The following is a 20476-nucleotide window of genomic DNA, read 5'->3' as shown; positions in this document are numbered from 1 at the left end:
ATTAGGCATATCAACAACTTTTTTAATTGATTTTCGTCTTACCTTTGTGTTAGTTCCTAACTCCTGCAACATTTCTCATTGTAATGCAACCAAGCAGCAATAAAAAGAGTTATTAATATTTTTAGGTAGTATATTACGTGTTTGACTATAGAGATAAAATTTAATGGTGTGAATTGAGTGCAGATGTGACATTTGACCTTAGCAGTGAGTTGCTTGGTCAGCAACGCTTTAACATTTTAAGATGTTAACATGTTTAATGCATGTTTTAACTAGCCACTGAAGTGAAGCTATTTCTGGATATATTTACAGCCGCCCTTTTGCCTTTTGATCATTCCCCATGAAAACATTAACACAGAAACCTGCTTTCTAATTTCATTAGAGCTGAGGCAATGATGACAATCACAAAGGCTGGTCAGAATAGAAAGACAGAGACGGGAGATGTGATGTGGATGATGATAAAGAGAAAAAAGATGATAACCATAATAATGAGGTCGCCAAAAGGGGCAGGAACGGGGTTGGGAAGAATAATGCAAGGGAATTAGGGTGGGGCAAAATGTCAAAACTCTATTTGACATTCAAATTCACTATATCACAGATTTGTATTTGGGTCCAAAATTCATATATTACCTTATATATATTACCATTATATTGGGTTGTACCTCACTATTTCATGTTTTTTTCTGAGATTAAATAATTATTTTATTTTATTTTTTATTTTTTTACGTCCTCTATTTTGCAATAATTCACTTATTGAGGGTGGGGGTGGAACGTAACACCCGCAAAAATTGAGGGAACACTGTATACTGTAAACATAGAACATTTTCACCCGGCAGTTCGACTTAGATTGCCACGGTATGGTTTAGATCAGTAAACAAACTCAATTGTGTTTAAACTGTGAGGTGGATAGTGATAGCTGCGCCAGCTACATCTATACAAAACATAACAAACAGGACATAAATACATAAATAGCATTATACCATACCACCTAGACAGCATGTAATGACTTGCACCTGAGTGAATGTCTTCTAAAAATTTTTTGATATTTGTTTGAGTTTGATATTTTTACAGATTTTACCATGGAAAATATGTGCCAAACCGTACCATACTGAGCCAAACCCTACCAATGATTGAAAAGAAGGCAATACAAGCAAATTACACTTGTGTTTGGCTGTGGTCGTCATTTGGCTTAGTACAGTATTTATAGACGGCGCAAACTTGCACATCGTGCAAGCCTCATTTTGCCTGTTTTGGAATTTGGCACAACACTCTTTCAACACAAAGACACGTCCAATCAGGGTGGGGGGTGGTCACCAAGCCCCCACTTCATAGATCTGTGATCTCCCTGGCCAACTTTGCATTATCCACCCATGAAGGTCCGCTTGCAGGATTTTATAAAACCAACCACTTTGCACGCTTCGACCTCCTGCATGGACTCCAGCAAATAAATTTCGGCTTCAAGGACTGTGCCCCTCGTGCACTGATTTTTAAAAGAGTGAGAGGAGCTGCTTTGATTAGTTCATGCCCACATAGGCGCAAAACTGTTTTAACTGCGCCAAGCTGAATGGGTCTGCAAAATTACCAAAACAAAGTCTAGCTCACCCCTGCGCAGATTTAGACGCTAGACTTGCACTGGGCATGAAAATAGAGCCTACAATTTTAATGATGAGCTTTGTCACATGAACTTTTAGCTGTGCCATGCTAGATTGTTTGACTGAGTAAAAGTAAAGACAGCAAGCAATAACTTTTCGAGGGATGACAACTAAAAAGCAGGCACATCTGAAAACTAATCAACAAGAATTGCAGAATTGTACCCAACTCCTACAGACAAATTTAATTCAAGCAAACTTTAGGTATAGCTTAGAGTTTTGTTTAAATGTTGAAATTGTTTAAAGGTTGAATTTCAGGGTGCAGAAAATGAAATCATCAAAATAAAAGTTAGCCTCAGAAAAAAAACTGTAGCTACTGTATCATCACTCTCCCAAAATATAGATAATGCCAAGAAAAGAAGAGGTCAAGAAAAGGACTGCGAACAATGTGACAAAGAGCAGACAGAAGGGAAGAGGAGAAACGCCCTCTGGATTCTTGCTGTCTCTTCCAGTGTGCTCCAAATACACTGACATGACTGCTCCACTGGCGGCCTCGCAACACTTGTTGTCTGTCCGTTCAGGGGCAATTTTGCTCTCAGAATGGCAGTGCAGGGAAAGGAAGGAATATCAGATTGAGATGAAGATTGAAATAGAAAGATGGAAAGAATACTGTAGCTGGTTTGTTCAGAAATATGATAGATATGGACTACTTTTTCTTTTTTCTTTTAGTTATGTGGTTTAACTACAGAAAATAAATTACTGCTGCTGCTTTTTCATTAAATGTATTGATAACTTAGAAAAGTAAAATGAGTAGTTATTAATATCACAACATTTGTGTTGCTTTACGACATCAATGCATAACACTTGTCGGAGGCATATATTCTGTATAATTCAAAACTGCAACATATGCAACCTTTGACCAAAAACCGTAATGGTAGAACCAATCAAGTCATTCCTCAACTAAAGGCGCAAGTGAAATAGAAACATTGAAAGAGAGAGAAGGGATTATTTTTGGGGGAGCTTCCCTACAATGTACCGTCTTACAAAATGCTGGCTGGAACACAAGAAGAGACCCGCAGGCTTGTTAAAGAGAGAATATTCCATTGACTACAAAACCCAATTCCAATCAAGTTGGGATATTGTGTAAAACATAAATAAAAACAGAATACAATGATTTGCAAATCATTCTCAACTAACATTCAGTGGAATTCACTACAAAGACAAGACAATTAATGTTCAATCTGATTAATTTATACAGTATATACAAATATTCAGTCATTTTGAATTTGATACCTGCAACACATTCCACTGTTTACTACTGTGTTACATCACCGTTCACTGAATAAGCGTTTGGGAGCTAAGGACAACAATTGTTACAGTTTTGTAGATGGAACATTTTGCATTGCTTGTATAACTTCCTTTGCTCAACAATCTGAAGTCTCCATTGTCATATTTTGTACTGTACTTCGTAATGCACCACACATTTTCAATGTGGGACAGGTCTGAACTGCTGGCACTGCCTTACAGATGTGCAAGTTACCCGTGCTAACACACTTCCATCACTGATGCTGGCTTTTGAATTCTGTGCTGATAATGATCCATTTGGTATTTTTACTCTTTGGCCCGAAGGACATGACGTCAAAAAAATATTTGAAATGTGGACTCGTCAAACCACAGTAAACGTTTCCACTTAGATGAGGCGCAGAGGAACCGGTGGCCTTTCTGGGTGTTGTTGATACAAACCCAATTCCCAAACAGTTGGGACACTCTACAAATTGTGAATAAAAATTTAATGCAATTATGTGGAAGTGCCAAATTTCAATATTTTGTTCAGAATAGAACATAGATGACAGGTCAAAAGCTTAAACTGAGAAAATGTATAATGTTAAGGGGAACATATGTTGATTGTAAATTTCATGGTGCCAACAAATCTAAAAAAAAAGTTGTGACAGGTAGCAATGAGAGGTTGGAAAAGTCAATTGCACTTATAAAATAAAAACAGCTGGAAGACCAGCTACCACTAATGAAGCCCAGTGGCAACTTGATTGGAGTAGAAAAAGAGCTTCTCAATTTGTATAGTGTCCCAACTTTTTGGGAATTGGGTTTGTATATAACTTTTGCTTTTGCTTTACGTGGTCGAGTTTTAACTTGCAATTCTAGATGTAGTGACAAATCGTTAACTGACACTGGTTTTACTGAAGTGTCCCTAAGCCCACACGGCAATATTATTTACACAATGATGAATGCAGTGGGAGGTGTCAAAGGTTTAAAGTCATGAATGATCTTGAGTGTGTGACATGTACCTGCAGACACTGCAGACAAAGCACTTGGGGTGGTAAGTCCGTCCCAGAGCAGAGACCACCTCGCCTGTGATGAAGCTGTCGCAACGGTCGCACCGTGTGCCATACAGTCGCTGGTAGTCTGCCGTGCAGATGTATTCGCCCTTCTTCTGGAAGAAGCCTGACCTCGCCAGATCACAGTTACACACTGGGGGAAGATGAGTGGAAATGTGTTGTCATCATCACAAAATTTTACAAAACGTATTTTACAATCATAAGTTTTCATTTTAACATACGTGTAAAAACCAATAGCAAATGTCTATCACAGTAAGTTCATATATCAAAATAATTTCCAACACATACCAAACACAAATGTTCTTATCTCAAAATTGTGTGCAAATCCTTTGAAAATCTGCCCTTGTTGATAAACACATTTGATACTGTACGGACATTTCGGGCCTACCCGGGTCTATTTTCTCAATCAACCCATTTTGCATTTATCATTAGCTGAAAAATATTTTTCTTTATTTTTGGTAAACTCATTCAGACAAAGCTTTTTCTCTCTTAAGGGCAACACCCCACCACACACACAACTTAATAACATTAAATAATTCATAAAAGAATAACAATTAGTCAAACTTTTTTTTTTCCTTTTTGTCTTTTCCTAATGCAGATGTGCTTTATTTGCTGTGTTGTGGCAAAACAAGATCTTTTGTGAATTGAATTCCTCTTTTCATCCGCCCGTGTGTGCAATGTGTTGGCTGTGAGAGACATTTTCCTGCAACCACATTTTCTCTTGCAGGAATATAGTGGAAAGTGAATATGTGAAGAACCTGACAAAAGAGCACACCACAAGCTTTTCTCATCCACAAAAAAACGGACAGAATGAAGATTGCTTTGTGTGTGTGTTTATGTGTATGTACTGCATATGCTTGTGTGCCAAGTGGGTGTTGTCTTTAAATGGTGTACCCGAAGAAGTCTTTATGCTTTAGCATTTTTGCCATAGAGCTGTGAATGAATTCCAATGGAGTTAAAAAGTCCCGTTTTTTGTAGTGGTCAGCGTGGTAACTGGTGTCTGGTTTCTTCCAGTTTCTGTGGTTAACCAACAAAAGGAGTTGACAGATGTTGTACCCTCCTACTGAGGAAAAAATGGTTACACGTGGAACTGGTGAAGATTACATGTGATTTACAGTACATGAAATATACAAATATACATATATATATGACAACACTGTCACTCTTACAACAATGCATACTCGGGCTGGGTTTTTTAAATTGAATCATGGCTAATGAATCGATTTTCCTTTTCAAGCTCGATAACGATTGATAAAACCATGAATCGGTTATTTTAATATTTCTTTTTCCCATAAATTCTTAAGAAAATAGAATTTAAAAGGCACATTTTTATATCTTAGTTTTCTTGAAATTTACTGTTTACATGAATTAAAAAGTATTTTCTTACATTTATGGAAGACCTGACTTATTACACTGAAATTTACTTTGGAATTTAATATTTCAGCAGTTTTTATCGAAGCATGTCGACTGTGTTTACTCCCACAACAGCGCAAATACACCTTTCTAACACACACGTCTACAAAAATACCAAAGTAAAGAAAACTCCACAAATGTTACTGTGCTGTGCTCAAAAATAGGACACTGAACTGACATACAAACACACACACAACCGTGAAGCCCTCAAAGGGGCTCATTTAATCTCAAGCTATTTATGAGGGGTTTATGGTGTAATAAAAGATCAATTTGCCCTCATTTAGGAACAAAACCGTCCGTCTCAGCAGCTGCAGAAGATTGGAAACACACAAATCCATCTGTGAAGCGCTGACAGAGCGCATATGCAGAGGTATGATGATGAAATGTGACAGTGGTGAGATGTGGTGATGGATCTTTATCAACATGACAGGTCACTGGCATCGAGGGGAGGTGGCTGGAAAAGTACAGAGCAAGGGTATAAAGTGGAAAAACGAAAAAGCAGCTCATAAAAAATGTGTGCCAACCACATTTTCAGAACCACTGCCTTCAAAGTGTCCCCACCACATTTTGATTCCGTCTAACTAGGGCTCCTACCGAAATCTTAATCACATGCTATCTGATACAGTCATGGAAAAAGGAAACTGGAAAAAAAAATTGTTTTGAAATACTTTAAAGCCATTTCCCTCCCTTCTGCTTTCCAGTCTGTTATGCAGACTGTCAAATGATGGAATCTTCACACTTTGCATAATACACTTCATTAACATACGGACGCCTGACCAACTCACAGCTGGCTCACTGCATTTGCTCAAACTGGACTGGAAGGTCCCATTTTCTCTGGTTAATCACAGTGTTTGCGCCAGTATGGACGATTGGCTCAGGAGGTTCTCTGTCCTTGGTTGCCGTCGGAAACAGAAGCTTTCAATGGTAGCACTAAACTAGAGACATGTCCCCATCTAAATTATGTTGAGGTTTGCGTGCTGGTGACACATTTGGTGGTGGCTATGGATTGATTATAAGAGATCAACCAGGGCCGTGTTGCAAAAAGCTCTTTTTCACAGTGTTTTCAACAGGTTTGTGAATAATGATGAAACTTAGCTATATTTTAATGCTAATTGCTGCAAAACGGAAACAGATACAAATATACTTGTTTTCCTGATGAAAGAAGAGACTCTAATCTTTCTTTTGGTATGTTCCATGTTTTTATAGCAATAGAATATAATATTCTGTGGACCTTGCAAAATTAGTCAAAATCTAGTAAAAGGGAGAGAAAGGGGTTTCTTTAGTGAAAATGGCTGGGAGGTTTTTTTTCGGGTGGCGGGGGGGGGGGGGGGTTTGGGGGTTGGCACTCATAACGCAATTAACCCAGAAAATATTATTTTGTTCGTGTTGCAGTTATATCTAAAGCCAGCTGCACACTGAAAGCTCTATATTCATGCCCAGCGCAACAGTGTGAAGGATCAAGTAAGTGTTGGTATTTTCACAGGCACACGCAGCTTGGCGTGCTCGCTTAGAAATAGGCAGTTGCGAGACCATGCTGTAGGTTGATATAGATGATTATTAAAACTGCAAGCAGCGGATGATGTAATGTTGGCCAGGGCGATCAGAGATCACCGCTGTGGGCACTTGGAGACAGCCTTCCTCCCCAATAGTATGTGTCTCTTCTTCTTTTCCTTTTGGTTTTTCCCTTCAGGGGTCGCCACAGCGAATCAGTTGCCTCCTTCTAACCCTGTCCTCTGCATCCTCTGCTCTCACACCAACTACCTTCATATCCTCTTTAACAACATCCATAAACATCCTCATCAGCCTGGCATTTGGAAACTCAGCATCCTTCTGCCAATATACTCACTATCTCTCCTCTGGACATGTCCAAACAATCTCAGTCTGGCCTCTCTGACTTTATCTCCAAAGCCTCTAACATGTGCTGTCCCTCTGATGTACTCATTCCTGATTCTATCTATCCTGGTCCCTCCCAAAGAAAACCTCAGCATCTTCATCTCTGTCACCTCCAGCTCTGCCTCCTGTCTTTTCCTCAGTGGCACTGTCTCCAGACCAAACAACATCGCTGGTCCCACCACAGTTTTATAAACCTTTCCTTTCATTTTAGCTGAAACCCTTCTATCACACATCACACCTGACACTTTTCTCCACCCGTTCCAGCCCATTTCTCTTGACTGTTGACCCTAAATACTTAAACTCCTCCACCTTCTTGGTCTATTCTCTCTGTAACCTCACTCTTCCACTTGGGTCCCTCCCATTCACACACAGATACTCTGTCTTGCTACGGCTAACCTTCATTCCCCTCCTTTCCAGGACAAACAAACCTCCACGCCTCTAGCTTCTCCTCCACCTGTTCCCTGCTCTCACTACAGATCACAATGTCATCTGCAAACATCATAGTCCATGGAGATTCGTGTCTAACCTCATCTGTCATCCTGTCCATTACCATAGCTAACAAAGAAGGGGCTCAGAACTGATCTTTGACGTAGTCCCACCTCCACTTTGAACTCCTCCGTCACACCTCCAGCACACCTCACCACTGTCTTACAGTCATCATACATGTCCTGCACCACTTGAACATACTTCTCTGCTACTCCAGACTTCCTCATACAAAACCACAGTTCCTGTCGACAGTGGGCACCCTGTCGTAAATTTTCTCCAAATCTACAAAGACACAATGCAGCTCCTTCTGGCCTTCTCTGTACTTCTCTATCAACATCCTTATAACAAATACTGCATCTGTGGTACTCTTTTTTTGGCATGAAACCATACTGCTGCTCACAAATGTTCACCTCTGCCCTCAGTCTAGCTTCAACTACTCGTTGTTCAATGGCTCATCAGCTTTATTTCGCTGTAGTTGCCACAACTATGCACATCTCCCTTGTTCTTAAAAATGGGCACCAGCACACTTCTCCTCCATTCCTCAGGCATTTTCTCACTATCCAAGATCCTGTTGAACAACCCAATCAGAAATTCTACTGCTACCTCTCCTAGACACTTCCATGCCTCCACAGGTATATCATCAGGACCAAGTGCCTTTCCACACTTCATCCTCTTCAATGTCCTTCTCACTTCATCCTTACTAATCTTTGCTACTTCCTGGTCCACAACATCCACCTCTTCTACTCTCCGTTCTCTCTCATTTTCCTCATTCATCAACTCTTCAGAGTACTCTTTCCATCTTCCCAACACACTACTGGCATCTGTCAACACACTTCCATCCCTATCCTTTATTATGTTACATCCTTCCCATCTCTGTCTCTTTGCCTCTCCAACCTGTATAGATCAGCCTCTCCCTCCTTACTATCCAACCTAGCATACAAGTCATCGTAAGCCCCTTGTTTGGCCTTTGACACTTCTACTTTCACCCTACGCTGCATTTTCCTGTACTCCTATCTACTTTCTTCAGTCATCTCAGTGTCCCACTTCTTCTTAGCTAACCTCTTTCTCTGGATCCACCTCTGCACCTCCTCATTCCACCACCAAGTCTCCTTATTTCCTTTCCTTCCAGATGACACACCAAGGACTGTCCTACTTGTCTCCCTGATCACATTTGCTGTAGTTGTCCAGTCATCTGGAAGCACCTCCTGACCATCCAGAGTCTGTCTCAACTCCTTCCTGAAAGTCATACAACACTCTTCCTTTTTCAGCATCCACCATTTCATCCTCTGCTCTGCCTTTGCCGTCTTTGTCTTCCTCACCACCAGAGTTATTTTACACACTACCATCCTATGCTGTCTGGCTACATTCTCACCTACCACTACTTTGCAGTCGCTGATCTCCTTGAGATTACACCGTCTACACAAGATGTAGTCTACCTGTTTACTCCTACCTCCACTCTTGTAGGTCACCCTATGTTCCTGCCTCTTCTGGAAAGAAGTATTCATGACAGACATTTCCATTCTTTTTGCAATGTCAACCACCATCTGTCCTTCTGCATTCCTCTTCTGGATACCAAACTTGCCCATCACCTCCTCATCACCTCTGTTTCCTGCACCAATGTGTCCATTAAAGTCTGCACCAATGACAACTCTCTCACTTCTAGGGATGTTCTCAACATTTCATCAAGGTCCAACCAAAAGTTCTCCTTCTCCTCCAGCTCACATCCTACCTGTGGCGCATACACACTAAAAACATTGATCATCACACCTTCGTTTCCTAGCTTCAGGCTCATCACTCTATCTGTCACTCTTTTACCTCCAGGACATTAACAAACTCCTCCTTCACGATAACTCCTACTCCATTTTTCTTCCTATCTACACCATGATAAAATAATCTCCTGCTCCTAAACTTCGAGCTTTGCTCCCTTTCCACCTGGTCTCCTGAACACACAATATGTCCACCTTCCTCCTCTGCATCATGTCAACCAGCTCTCTACCTTTTCCTGCCATAGTTCAAATATTCAAAGTCGCTACTCTCAATCCTAGACTTTTGGTGTTCCTCTTATCTTTCCTCCTACCAAGACACCTTCCTCCTCTCCTTCTTTGACCAACAGTAGTCCAGTTTCCTTTTTTTTTCTTTTTTTGAGAGAGCTCAGTCTTGTTAATTCGGTAATCTTACCGATTCGACATGTCATCATCATTGCTCTCTCTTTTTTTTTCTCTTTTTCCTTTTTTTTGTAGGTGCGTGAGAATGTGCGTGAGTATGTGCATGTGCGGGTGTGTGTGTGCTCATAAATTCACCTAAAAAATATTAAAAATCCCATACCGTTCACCTAAACCGAATACTTCAGAATTACAGCTAGTCGTGAGGTTGTCAGGAGATCCGAGGAAGGATCAAAGAAAAGAAAGGAAAGTGAAATCCTGCACCGACCAGACATCACCTACTACCCACCGGGTCATCAACCAGAATCTTTCACCAACCCCAGAAGGGGAGACCTCAAGAGACCAAAGGAAAGACTGAGGAAAGGAAGGAAGGATAGATGAAACAGAGTGAGATCCACAGACATCAGCCTTCACCGATTCAACGACCAGAGGAAGAAGCAGATTGTGTTTGAATTTCGTTAGATGTTGGTGTAGTGGATCTGGCATGCATGAAAACCTCACCAAAGAGGGGAGCCGTCGACCGCGGCCAGGACAGCCCAAGCAGACCCCCCCCCCCCCCAGGGCCCCCCAGGCCACGGCAGCACCAAGGCACAACCCCCGGGCCTCACACCAGCCGGAGAGCAAACCCAGTAGCCACCCCAACTCGGCAGATTTGACATGTCATCAACATTGCTCTCTTTTTAAAAAAAAAAATTGTATGTAGGTGAGTATGTGTCTGTGCGTGTGTGCGTGCAAGTGTGTGTGTATTCATTAGTTCACCTAAAACCTATTAAAAAATCATATACCGTTCACCTAAACCGAACACTTCCAGCCAGAGTCATGAGGCCGTCAGGAGACCCGAGGAAGGACCAAAGAAAAGAAAGGAAAGTGAAATCCAGCACCGACCACACACCACCCACCAGGCCACCAACCCCAGAGACATCTAAATTCCAACAAATCAGGGAGACCTCAAGAGACCAAAGGAGAGACTGAGGAAAGGAAGGGAGGACAGACGAAGCAGAGTGAGATCCACAGACACCAGCCTCCACGATTCAATGGCCTGAGGAAGAAGCAGATTGTGTCTGAGTTTCGATAGATGCTGGTGTGGTGGATCTGGCATGCATGAAAATCTCCACCAAAGAGGGGAGCCGTCGAAAAAAAAAAAAAAAAAATAAATAAATATATATATATATAATATATATATATATATATTTGATTTGCATGTTAGTATCTGTCCGTGTGTGGATTTTAATATTAATGAAGGTTGTCGCTACGACTGGCCAGGGAAAGGCTTCATTCCATCCACAAAGCCCAATTCTACCTGTCTATGAAAATACCAAAAGAAAATTCCACACGTGCACAGTTTTAGACTGCGCTTTGCGCTAGACTTGCGCTGGGCATGAAAATAGGGCCCTTAAAGGGTTACTTGACTCATTTAGCCATTCAGTAGGACAAATTTAATATTTTGTCTATAATAATTTTAAAACATTTTATGTACAATTATAACCTTTAAAACACATTTTGCCATTTGCTGTCTATTGACTGATGATGCCATCACTTGTACTCAGTAAACAGGTACCAACCAATCATGGCTCAGTTTGCAAACATCACATGAATAATCCCAGAAAACAGGTGAGCCGTGATTGGTCGTTACATGTTTCCTGAGCACCTGTGATGTAATTTTAGAAGAAATTGTCAACAACAAGTGACAAAATGTGTTTTTAAAGGTGGTAATTGAACCTAAAAACACAGTAGTTAACTTATTAAAATAATTCTACATAGTAAACTCTGTAGAGTAAATTTGACTTTATTTTGAGTGGGACCAAGTAGTAGTAGGCTAATATTTACACTTGGAAGAGAGTAATGTAAAGAATTGGAAAAAATAAAATAAAAGTCACTCAAGAGTCGAGGAACAAACTCACGTCCTTAAGTTTGGGAGACTGCCACACTACTACCTGAGCTATGCCCCTCCTACTGTTTGCTTATCTTCAAGAAACCAAAACCTTGTCTATATACTTTGGTACCACTCTAGAGTTAGGAAGATCGTGAGTTTTTTCCTCAACCCTTGAGTGACTTTTTCCAGCCAATTCTTTATTTTACTCTCTTCCAAGTGTAAATATTACTCTAAAACTGAGTCTATTTGGTCCCACTCTAAATAGAGTCCAATTTACTGTGAAGACAAAATATTAACTTTTTTACTGCTGAAAATGGCTAAATGAGTCAAGTACCCCTTTAAGGTGACGGGCTTAACGAGGTAGCATTTGGTGATATCTGTTAAAAAATAGGGACAATCCGTAACAGTTGACAGCTCTGTAGTTGGTGCCTGATACTCGCACACAAACTGATGAGCACAAACTTTCTGTGACAAATATGCGACCCATGGAGTTCTTATCTGGAATAAAAAGGTTTGCTGTGTCGCCTACAATATTTTATTGAACCACTAACAACATGGCATGATTGTCAAGTAAAAGCCGGTTTGCCTCACCCATTGTCGCTATATTTCTCCCTAGGTTGCCAATGACAGAGAGAAAAGGTAGAAAGAAGAGACCGTTGGCAAAAACCCACATACGATAAAGGGCCATTTTTCAAAACCATTACTACTTTTATACGTGTAGTATATCCTTGTCTTGAGGAATTTTCTACAGAAATGGCATTTTCTAGTTTTTAATGGAATGCAGTTCGGTACAATTCAGTAATGTTTTCAGATATAATGAATACCAGTATCCTAACTAGAATTGGAACTGTATGTTCCACTATTCTTCAAAAACTTTCAAGAAGTTAGATTTCACTTTTTACCCAGAAGCAAAACGTCTAAATCCTTCCATGTTTTTGCTGCCAGAAGTGTGGGTGGAGTTGGGTCAGAACTTGAAGTTCCTGCCCCTGTAGAGGCACAGCTTAAGTTGGCTCAAGAAAGAAAGGCTTTGGTTACAGCTGCACAACCAGCAGCACATGGTAGCAAATCAGCAGTCTAATAAAAAAAAAAAAAAGGAACTTGTCTGGTCGGTTTTAATGTCTTGTGAATGCCTCTCGGCTTTTGAGCTATTTTGTGGCAACCCAAGGGAGACTTGCAGTCTCAAAATTTGTTAACACACGTACAATAAGACATTGTGAAGTGAGAAATACATATTATACAGGATTGCCAAACATAATCAGATTTAGCCACAATTGTCTTCCAAAATGAATTTAGCAACACTTTAACTACATCAAAGACTTAATTGAGTGCATTCTGCTCATTTGATTAATCCCTGAGTGGATTGCTAATGCAGGGAAGTGAAAGACGGCTCTTTTGACTTCATGTTTCTCGTTTTTGCTCATTCAAGGACTTGGTGAGAGATCATGGGCCTAATGATTGGAGGTTAACACATGGGCTGGTGTCAGAAGCTGTGGTTATTCGAACCACACTGATTAGACATCAACAGGGGGTCTGGGTGATTGGGTATTTATCTCCTGCCAACAGAGGCAATTAAAATTCCCATCTCAAGTCAGCTCAGGCTAGAAAGCTAAAATAGTCCAGATACTTCGACTCTCTCCTTGATTTTTTTCTCTCTCTTCCTGTGTCTCAGTTTTTAAGTTTCTGCTTCAAAAGTGTTGTAGGGTGACCACGAGGTGTCCACTTTTTTCCCATTAGCACACACGCCTCTTACATCTACTCATCACACTGCTATATCTCACTGTGACTGTCATTGAAGCTAATTATGCATGTGCTGTATGGTATAAAAAGTCATCTTTGTGTAGTAACTTGAAATAATCTCGCTGCACAATGAAATTGTTTAAGTTCTGCTGTGAACTTTTCAGGGCATTTTAAATGGTAATGAAGGAAAACTTGGATTAAACCCTTTAAGCAGAGGAGGTATTCTCCCAACTGAGCTACAAGGATGATGCTGTGTGTTCCTCTAAAAACCCCGAGCAATAAATAACTTGACATGTTAGCAGACTATTCTAAAGTCATACCACATCACGTGGTAGAGAAAAGAGTCATACAGATGTGAGAAAAAAGCTGAAGCCAAGTCAGCTATAATGTCAGGCTGCATAGAAGTAAAGGCTTTCAGCTCAATGCTGAAATGCTCAATTTAACAGGTATAATGACAATATTTAATGGGTGGCCAATTGTGAATTTTGTTGATGGGCACCCAGAGGTGGTGGAGGAATTATCTGAATTGCAAACAACAGCAGATGTCTTTTGAGGCAGATTGGAAACCATGTCATTCAGTACAAACTTATAAATTTCAATCCCTTATTGTGAGTGAATGAACTGGAAATAAGTTGTTATTTTTAAGATGATCATGATCTGATTGACTTCTACAGTAAACACTAGAAAACTGGTTGATGCAAGCATACATCAAAATGCAGATCATAATATTTACCGGTAGGTGCAAAACCCAATTCCCCAAAAATTGGGACACTATACAAATTGTAAATAAAAACTGAATGCAATTATTTGGAAGTGCCAAATTTCAATATTTTGTTCGGAAAAGAACATAGATGACAGGTCAAAAGTTTAAATTGAGAAAATGTATGGTTTTAAGGGGAAAATATGTTGATGGTAAACTTCATGGTGCCAAAAAATCAACAACAAAAAAGTTGGGACAGGTAGCAATAAGAGGCTGGAAAAGTCAATTGCACTTATAAAAAAAAAACATAATGAGGTCTATTGGCAACTTGACTGGAGTAAAAAAAGAGTTTCTCGGGGTGGCAGCGTCTCTCAGAAGCGAAGATGGGTAGAGAATCACCAATTCTTCCAATGTTGCATAGAAAGATAGTGGAGAAATATTGGAAAGGTGTTTACCAGTGAAAAATTGCAAAAAAGTTGAAGTAATCATCATCTACAGTGCATAACATCATCCAAAGATTCAGAGAATCTGGAATAATCTCTGTGTGTAAGGGTCAAGGCCGAAAAACCTTACTGGATGCCTATGATCTTCGGGCCCTTAAACGGCACTGCAGCACAAACAGGAATGCTTACTGTAAGGGAAATCACAGAAAGGGCTCAGCAATACTTCCAGAAAACATTGTGGGTGAACACAATCCACCGTGCCATCCGCCGTTGCCAGATGAAAGTCTACAGTACAAAGAAGAAGCCATTTCTAAATCAGACCAAGAAGCGCAGGTGTTTCTCTGGGCCAGGGGTTATTTAAAATGGAGTGTGGCAAAGTGGAAACCTGTTTTGTGGTCAGACGAATCACAATTCCAAGTTCTTTGTGGAAAACTGGGGCGCTATATCATACTGACTAAAGAGGACAAGGACACCCCAAGTTGTTATCAGCACTCAGTTTATAAGCCTGCATCTGTGATGGTATAGGGTTGCATGAGTGTATGGCATGGGCAGCTTCCACATCTGGAAAGGCATCGTCAATGCAGAAAGGTATATTCAGATTGGAGAACAACATACAGTATGCTCCCATCCAGGCATCATCACTTTCAGAGAAGATCTTGCATTTCTCAACACGATAATGCCAGACCACATGCAGCACCAATTACAACATCATGGCGGCGTAGGAAAAGGATCCGGGTATTGAAATGGCCAGCCTGCAGCCCACTTCCTTCACTTAGGGAAGGTGCAACAAAGAAAGCCCAAGACAGTTGAACAATTAGAGAGACGCGTGTTAGACAATTTTTATTTAACTATTTCTAAACTCTAGAAACTTGTCTCCTCGATCCCCAGACGTTTGCAGACTGTTGTTGTAAGAAGAGGGGATGCCTCACAGTGGTGAAAATGGCCTTGTCCCAACTTTTTTGAGATTTGTTGACAAGTTTAAAATCAACATAGTTTTCCCTTAAAATTATACATTTTCTCAGTTTAAACTTTTGACCTGTTCTCTATGTTCTATTCTGAATAAAATATTAAAACTTGGCACTTCCACATAATTGCATTCAGTTTTTATTCACAATTTGTACAGTGTCCCAACTTTTTGGGAATTGGGTTTGTAATGAAAACGTGCAGAATCAATCTGGTGACAATGACTAAGTATGATGTATAAGTATGCAGTAATCCAGATGACTACTGTATTGAAAAAGAACTAAATAAATTCAACATCACTCAAAAAGAGAGCAGATAATTCAAAATTAAAATGCTTGTCACCATCAAATTATACAAACACTTGGAATTTATGCATCCTGGTACAGTTGATCCAAAATATGTAATTGTTGCCACACCAGGAAAAAAAGTTAAACACCATGATACAACGTGATTAGTTTCACACAATGTGATAAGTTATATAAAAATGTCATAAGTTTGGCTTCTGCATTAATCTTTGCAAAATTAAGCAATTATTTCCAGATCAGGTCACTGGCAGAGCCCTATGTAGCCCGGTGTCTTTTTTAAATTTTTAATCTTAAATCATTTTTAAATCTTAAAACATTTTAAACACGTGTTCTTTTTTTACATTTTTTTTTTTAAGGTACAGTATTAGTAGTTACGTAGCAAGTAGTTTTGAATTATAAGACTTGACCTGAACCAGAAGAAATTGCTTCTTCTTATGCCAAATGCAAATGCAAACTTATCACATTTGAACGTGATCTGTTAAACATTTTAAAGTAATAATTTCATGTTTTAACATGATAAAAAATGTTATGCCATATGGAAGTCAAACTTATCACGTTTTAATGTGCTAAGTTATCACATTATTATGTAAAACGTATGACATTATAACTAATGAATCTATGAACTTTTTTTCTGGTGTGGCAGCAATATGCTTCTGTATTATGGAGATTCTCCTTCTGTATAACCAATTTCAACCTGTTCTGATAAGATTTGAGTGTGGTATTGTCTTCTGTCACACCAGAGAACCTCCAATTTGTCTGAATATAGAAATCATATTTTCCAGTCAGAAATCATGAAACAAAGAGTTGCTTCTTAAAGCCTTGATTAAATAAATATGTCATTTTAGGCATCATACGCGCATAAAAATAAATTAATATTCAAATTTAACCACAATAGTGTTCTCTGTCAGTACACTGAGCAAGTTCTGGGTTTGAATCATCTCAGGCCCTCCTGTGTGTAGTTTACCAAGACTATATTTAGTATAGGTGTGAATGTTTTTTTTGTACTGTATATGTTCTGGCATTGACTGCTGTCCTGTCCCGAGTATACACGACCTTTCGAGTGTTTCAGAGGCTCACTGAGATTAAGTCTGACAAGACCTTATGAGTGGCCGTTAAATGGCACTCACTAGTGCTCAACTTCACTGCTTCAGTTTTACTGTATAAACATAAAGCATCTGCTCAAGTTGAGGATTCGCAATCCTAAGGAACGGTTTCTTTCCCATCAAAAGCTACATTAATCCTACATTAAAAGTTATATATATATATATATATATATATATATATATATATATATATATATATATATATATATTTATATATATATATATATATATATTTATATATATATACACACACACACATACACAATGTTGTATGATGATATCATGTGTGTGACTTCTCACTACATTAGAAAAAACTTAAAAGAATATCCATTCTAACATATAAATACACATAATGTTGCCTAAAAGAATGGATAAGGACAAGGATGATGTAAACAAAGACAGCAGGTGGCGACTGAAAGCAAAATTCTAGTGTGGAGTAATGCTGTGCATGAATGACTTCTCTCTTTTGGCGCTTGGCAGTGGTTTTTGGATGGAGACAGATGGGTGCCCACTGGAGTCGCTTCAATCCAGTCAAGCTGCTGAGGACCTCTGAGGGCTGATGAGCGATTCGTTAAATGGTGAAAAGGGATGAATGAATTCAAATTCAAAATGAATGAATTCAAATTCAAAAATAAATTACAAGGGACGCGCAACCTTCACTTGTGTATGAATACGGAGAGCAAGGCCGGGTTTATTGTCTGACAGAGCTGGATGTTTTGGCACACACTGATAATTTAACACACACATACGCACATATGTATAAAGACAATAATCAAGGCAGTATTGTGTGAAAATCCCTCACTACAGTGACGTTTGACATGGACAAGCAGACAATTAATCTCTGTCATGCATCGTGCATCCTGGAGAGCCATTGGGGAGAAGTCCCATTGCCTCCCACACTCACTTCTCTCCCTAGCAACTGGGCTTTGGCGTGGTGATTGGACTAGCGTAACAGTGGTTGCTATAGCTACAGGAAGCGACCCTTGCATGTAAACCCCCCGCTTTTTACTGTGTTTCTCTTTGTTTTGTTTTTTCATAACCTCTCTTTGTCTTTTAATTGCTCTTTTTGTCAGCTGAGTCTTGTTTATGCTGCATGTGACATCAGACAGCAGTATAGAGAGAAGTTATGAATGCAGAGGATGATTGATGGGATTAATGATGTTTTAAGGGAGGTCGTACTGGCTGAAACGTGTTGAAACAAACTACTGACATGATGCAATTAAGAGAAGCAGTCGAGCCCTAGTATTTGTCTAAACTAACTTCATGAAAAAAAAGATATGGCAAAGTTCAAATGGCCACTTCTTTTTTTATTTGCAATGGTGTTAATTTACGTTTGTCAAATAAAGGCACTCAGTCTCTGTTGCAACCTAAGAGTATAAATTACAATTCATAAACAGTGAATGTGCACACTGTCCATGGGCCACAAAGTGTGTGTTGAGTCAGTCTGTAATTCAACACCATGTCATCTAGTAAAGCTGCTGCTAAACTGGGAGGTGCTAAGAGAGCCACAAACTACACACACAAACTGCTTGTTAATTTGTGCTGACGGAAGCTTCAGTGACCAGTTGGGAGGTGTGTAATCATGAGGTTCATGGCATGACCCCTAGGGTCTGGCCCACTCTCAGGCGTACCCGCCCGTCCTCTTTTCCAGCTGGTGTGGCTGACCTGGCTCGTCGGTTGCAGGCTGTTGCCCTCCCGGGTGGTGACTGATCCCTGGGTCAGGCCATGTTGGCGGGTGGGGGCCTCTGTGGAGTTGGCGGATTGTCTTGGGCCCCTGGACACGGGTGGTGTTCTCTTGACCTTGTCCACATGGCACCCTGGCCTACGCTGCCCTTTCAGTTAGGAACCAAGTCAGACACACCTACGGGATGTAGTTGCTTGATAGCTTCTTTGCTCTTGCCATTAACTGCCAAATTGTTTGCCAATATTACACATCCCTGTGTGACAGTATTACACTTTGAATAATTATCATAGTTCCTTTTTGTTATAGTTGCTTGTTACTGCAATACTATTGTGGCACGAACTACAATTGAAAAATTCCAGAGAAAAGCTTTGTGGCCACTGACAGTGACACAACTCTTTAGATTATGTTAACTCCCTGACTGTCACCTCATTTACACTCTAAGATTCCTACAGGTTTTTACGCACTGCATAGTAACTCCCACCACACATTGGTAGCTTACACTGTCTTGTTGAGGTCTTCATAGGGGATAACACTGGCTTTCAGCTGGCTTTCAGCCACAGATAAGAACCTGATCCCTGTGCATGTGTATCTTTTACTAGTCATATAGCACAATTTGTGAGGAATAAGCGGTTAAGAAAATGGATAGATAACAATACAAACTCCATTGTTGTTGATGTGTCACAAGTGTGGCTCAATTTCTTTGCATTATAAACACCCTTAAGAAAATTATTTTGCTATCAACAGCCTCTTAGAAACTGTCCGACTGACCTGTTTGTTTTCCTACCTCATTGTCTTGTGTGTAAAGGAAAGACATGGCTCTCCTGTTACGCCTCATAATGTACAAATTTGGACTAATTACTGCCTGAAGTCTGAAGCCTAAATTCCAAATTTCTTCCCTTGAAAGGTCTAAGTCTTCTACTACTACTACTACTACTACAAATAATAATAATAACTATAATAATAATAATAATAATAAGATGAAGAAGAAGAAGATGATGATGATGATGTTGTTGTTGTTGTTGTTGTTGTTATTATTATTATTATTATTATTATTATTATTATTATTATTATTATTATTATTATTATTATTATTATAATATAGTAGTACTCACCACCTCTGGCTCAAAGCTTAACGGCAGCTTCTGCGTCAGGCTTGTTAATGGTGCACGTGTGAGTACGTGCTCGATCTTAAAGCGACAGCCACAGTTGACAAACGAAGACGTAACTTAAGTTACGTTAAGAAAAGTTAAGAAAAACTCTGACCCTCCTCTTTCCAAAGAAACTGTGGATTGACCATTTGCACCGACGTCACGTGATCACGTGACTGCCCTATGATGCACGGTGGAAGGAAATGATTTTTGAATGGAAGTGGACGTGACCCGGAGCGACTTAGTGACTTAACGACTGCTATTTTACAAATTAAAAGTTATTATTGTGCATTGAGCCATGGAATCTACTACTTCAACCGAAGGTCGCCTGTCAGTCGAAATTGCATTTAGTCGGGACTCAGAGAGCGTGATATTTACTTAAGTTGGAGATCGCTAGTTTGAAAACAGCCCTTTACCTTCTGTTGCCTGCTGTTTTTACCAAGTTAATCAAATCGCCGACTTTGCCGGAATTCACAGCGCACGACCTATATCATTATGCAGTCAATGCCGTCTGTTCTCCTTACACCGGGGCTGATTCAAAAGCTTGTCGCTGGCTAGTTCTCTGGGACGAGATGCTACGCTCACACCGGGGGACAATATACCTCGTAATGCAAAGGTAAAACTTG

At 39.9% G+C, this 20476-nt stretch overlaps 1 protein-coding gene across 2 annotated transcripts in view; it reads right to left on the bottom strand.

Moving 5' to 3' along the window:
* Nucleotides 1-20476, bottom strand: part of ablim3 (actin binding LIM protein family, member 3) — a 108397-nt gene that overhangs the window by 35769 nt on the left and 52152 nt on the right. For both annotated transcript variants that reach the window (XM_077577635.1, XM_077577636.1), the window contains exon 3: nucleotides 3890-4073. In XM_077577635.1, coding sequence (XP_077433761.1) covers nucleotides 3890-4073 — 184 coding nt within the window. The remainder of the gene's footprint in view (nucleotides 1-3889; nucleotides 4074-20476) is intronic.

This window comes from Vanacampus margaritifer, chromosome 10, assembly GCF_051991255.1.
Source record: "Vanacampus margaritifer isolate UIUO_Vmar chromosome 10, RoL_Vmar_1.0, whole genome shotgun sequence".
Lineage (NCBI taxonomy): Eukaryota > Metazoa > Chordata > Actinopteri > Syngnathiformes > Syngnathidae > Vanacampus > Vanacampus margaritifer.
Note: the sequence above shows the minus strand (reverse complement) of the source record. Positions and strands in the feature narration are given on the sequence as shown.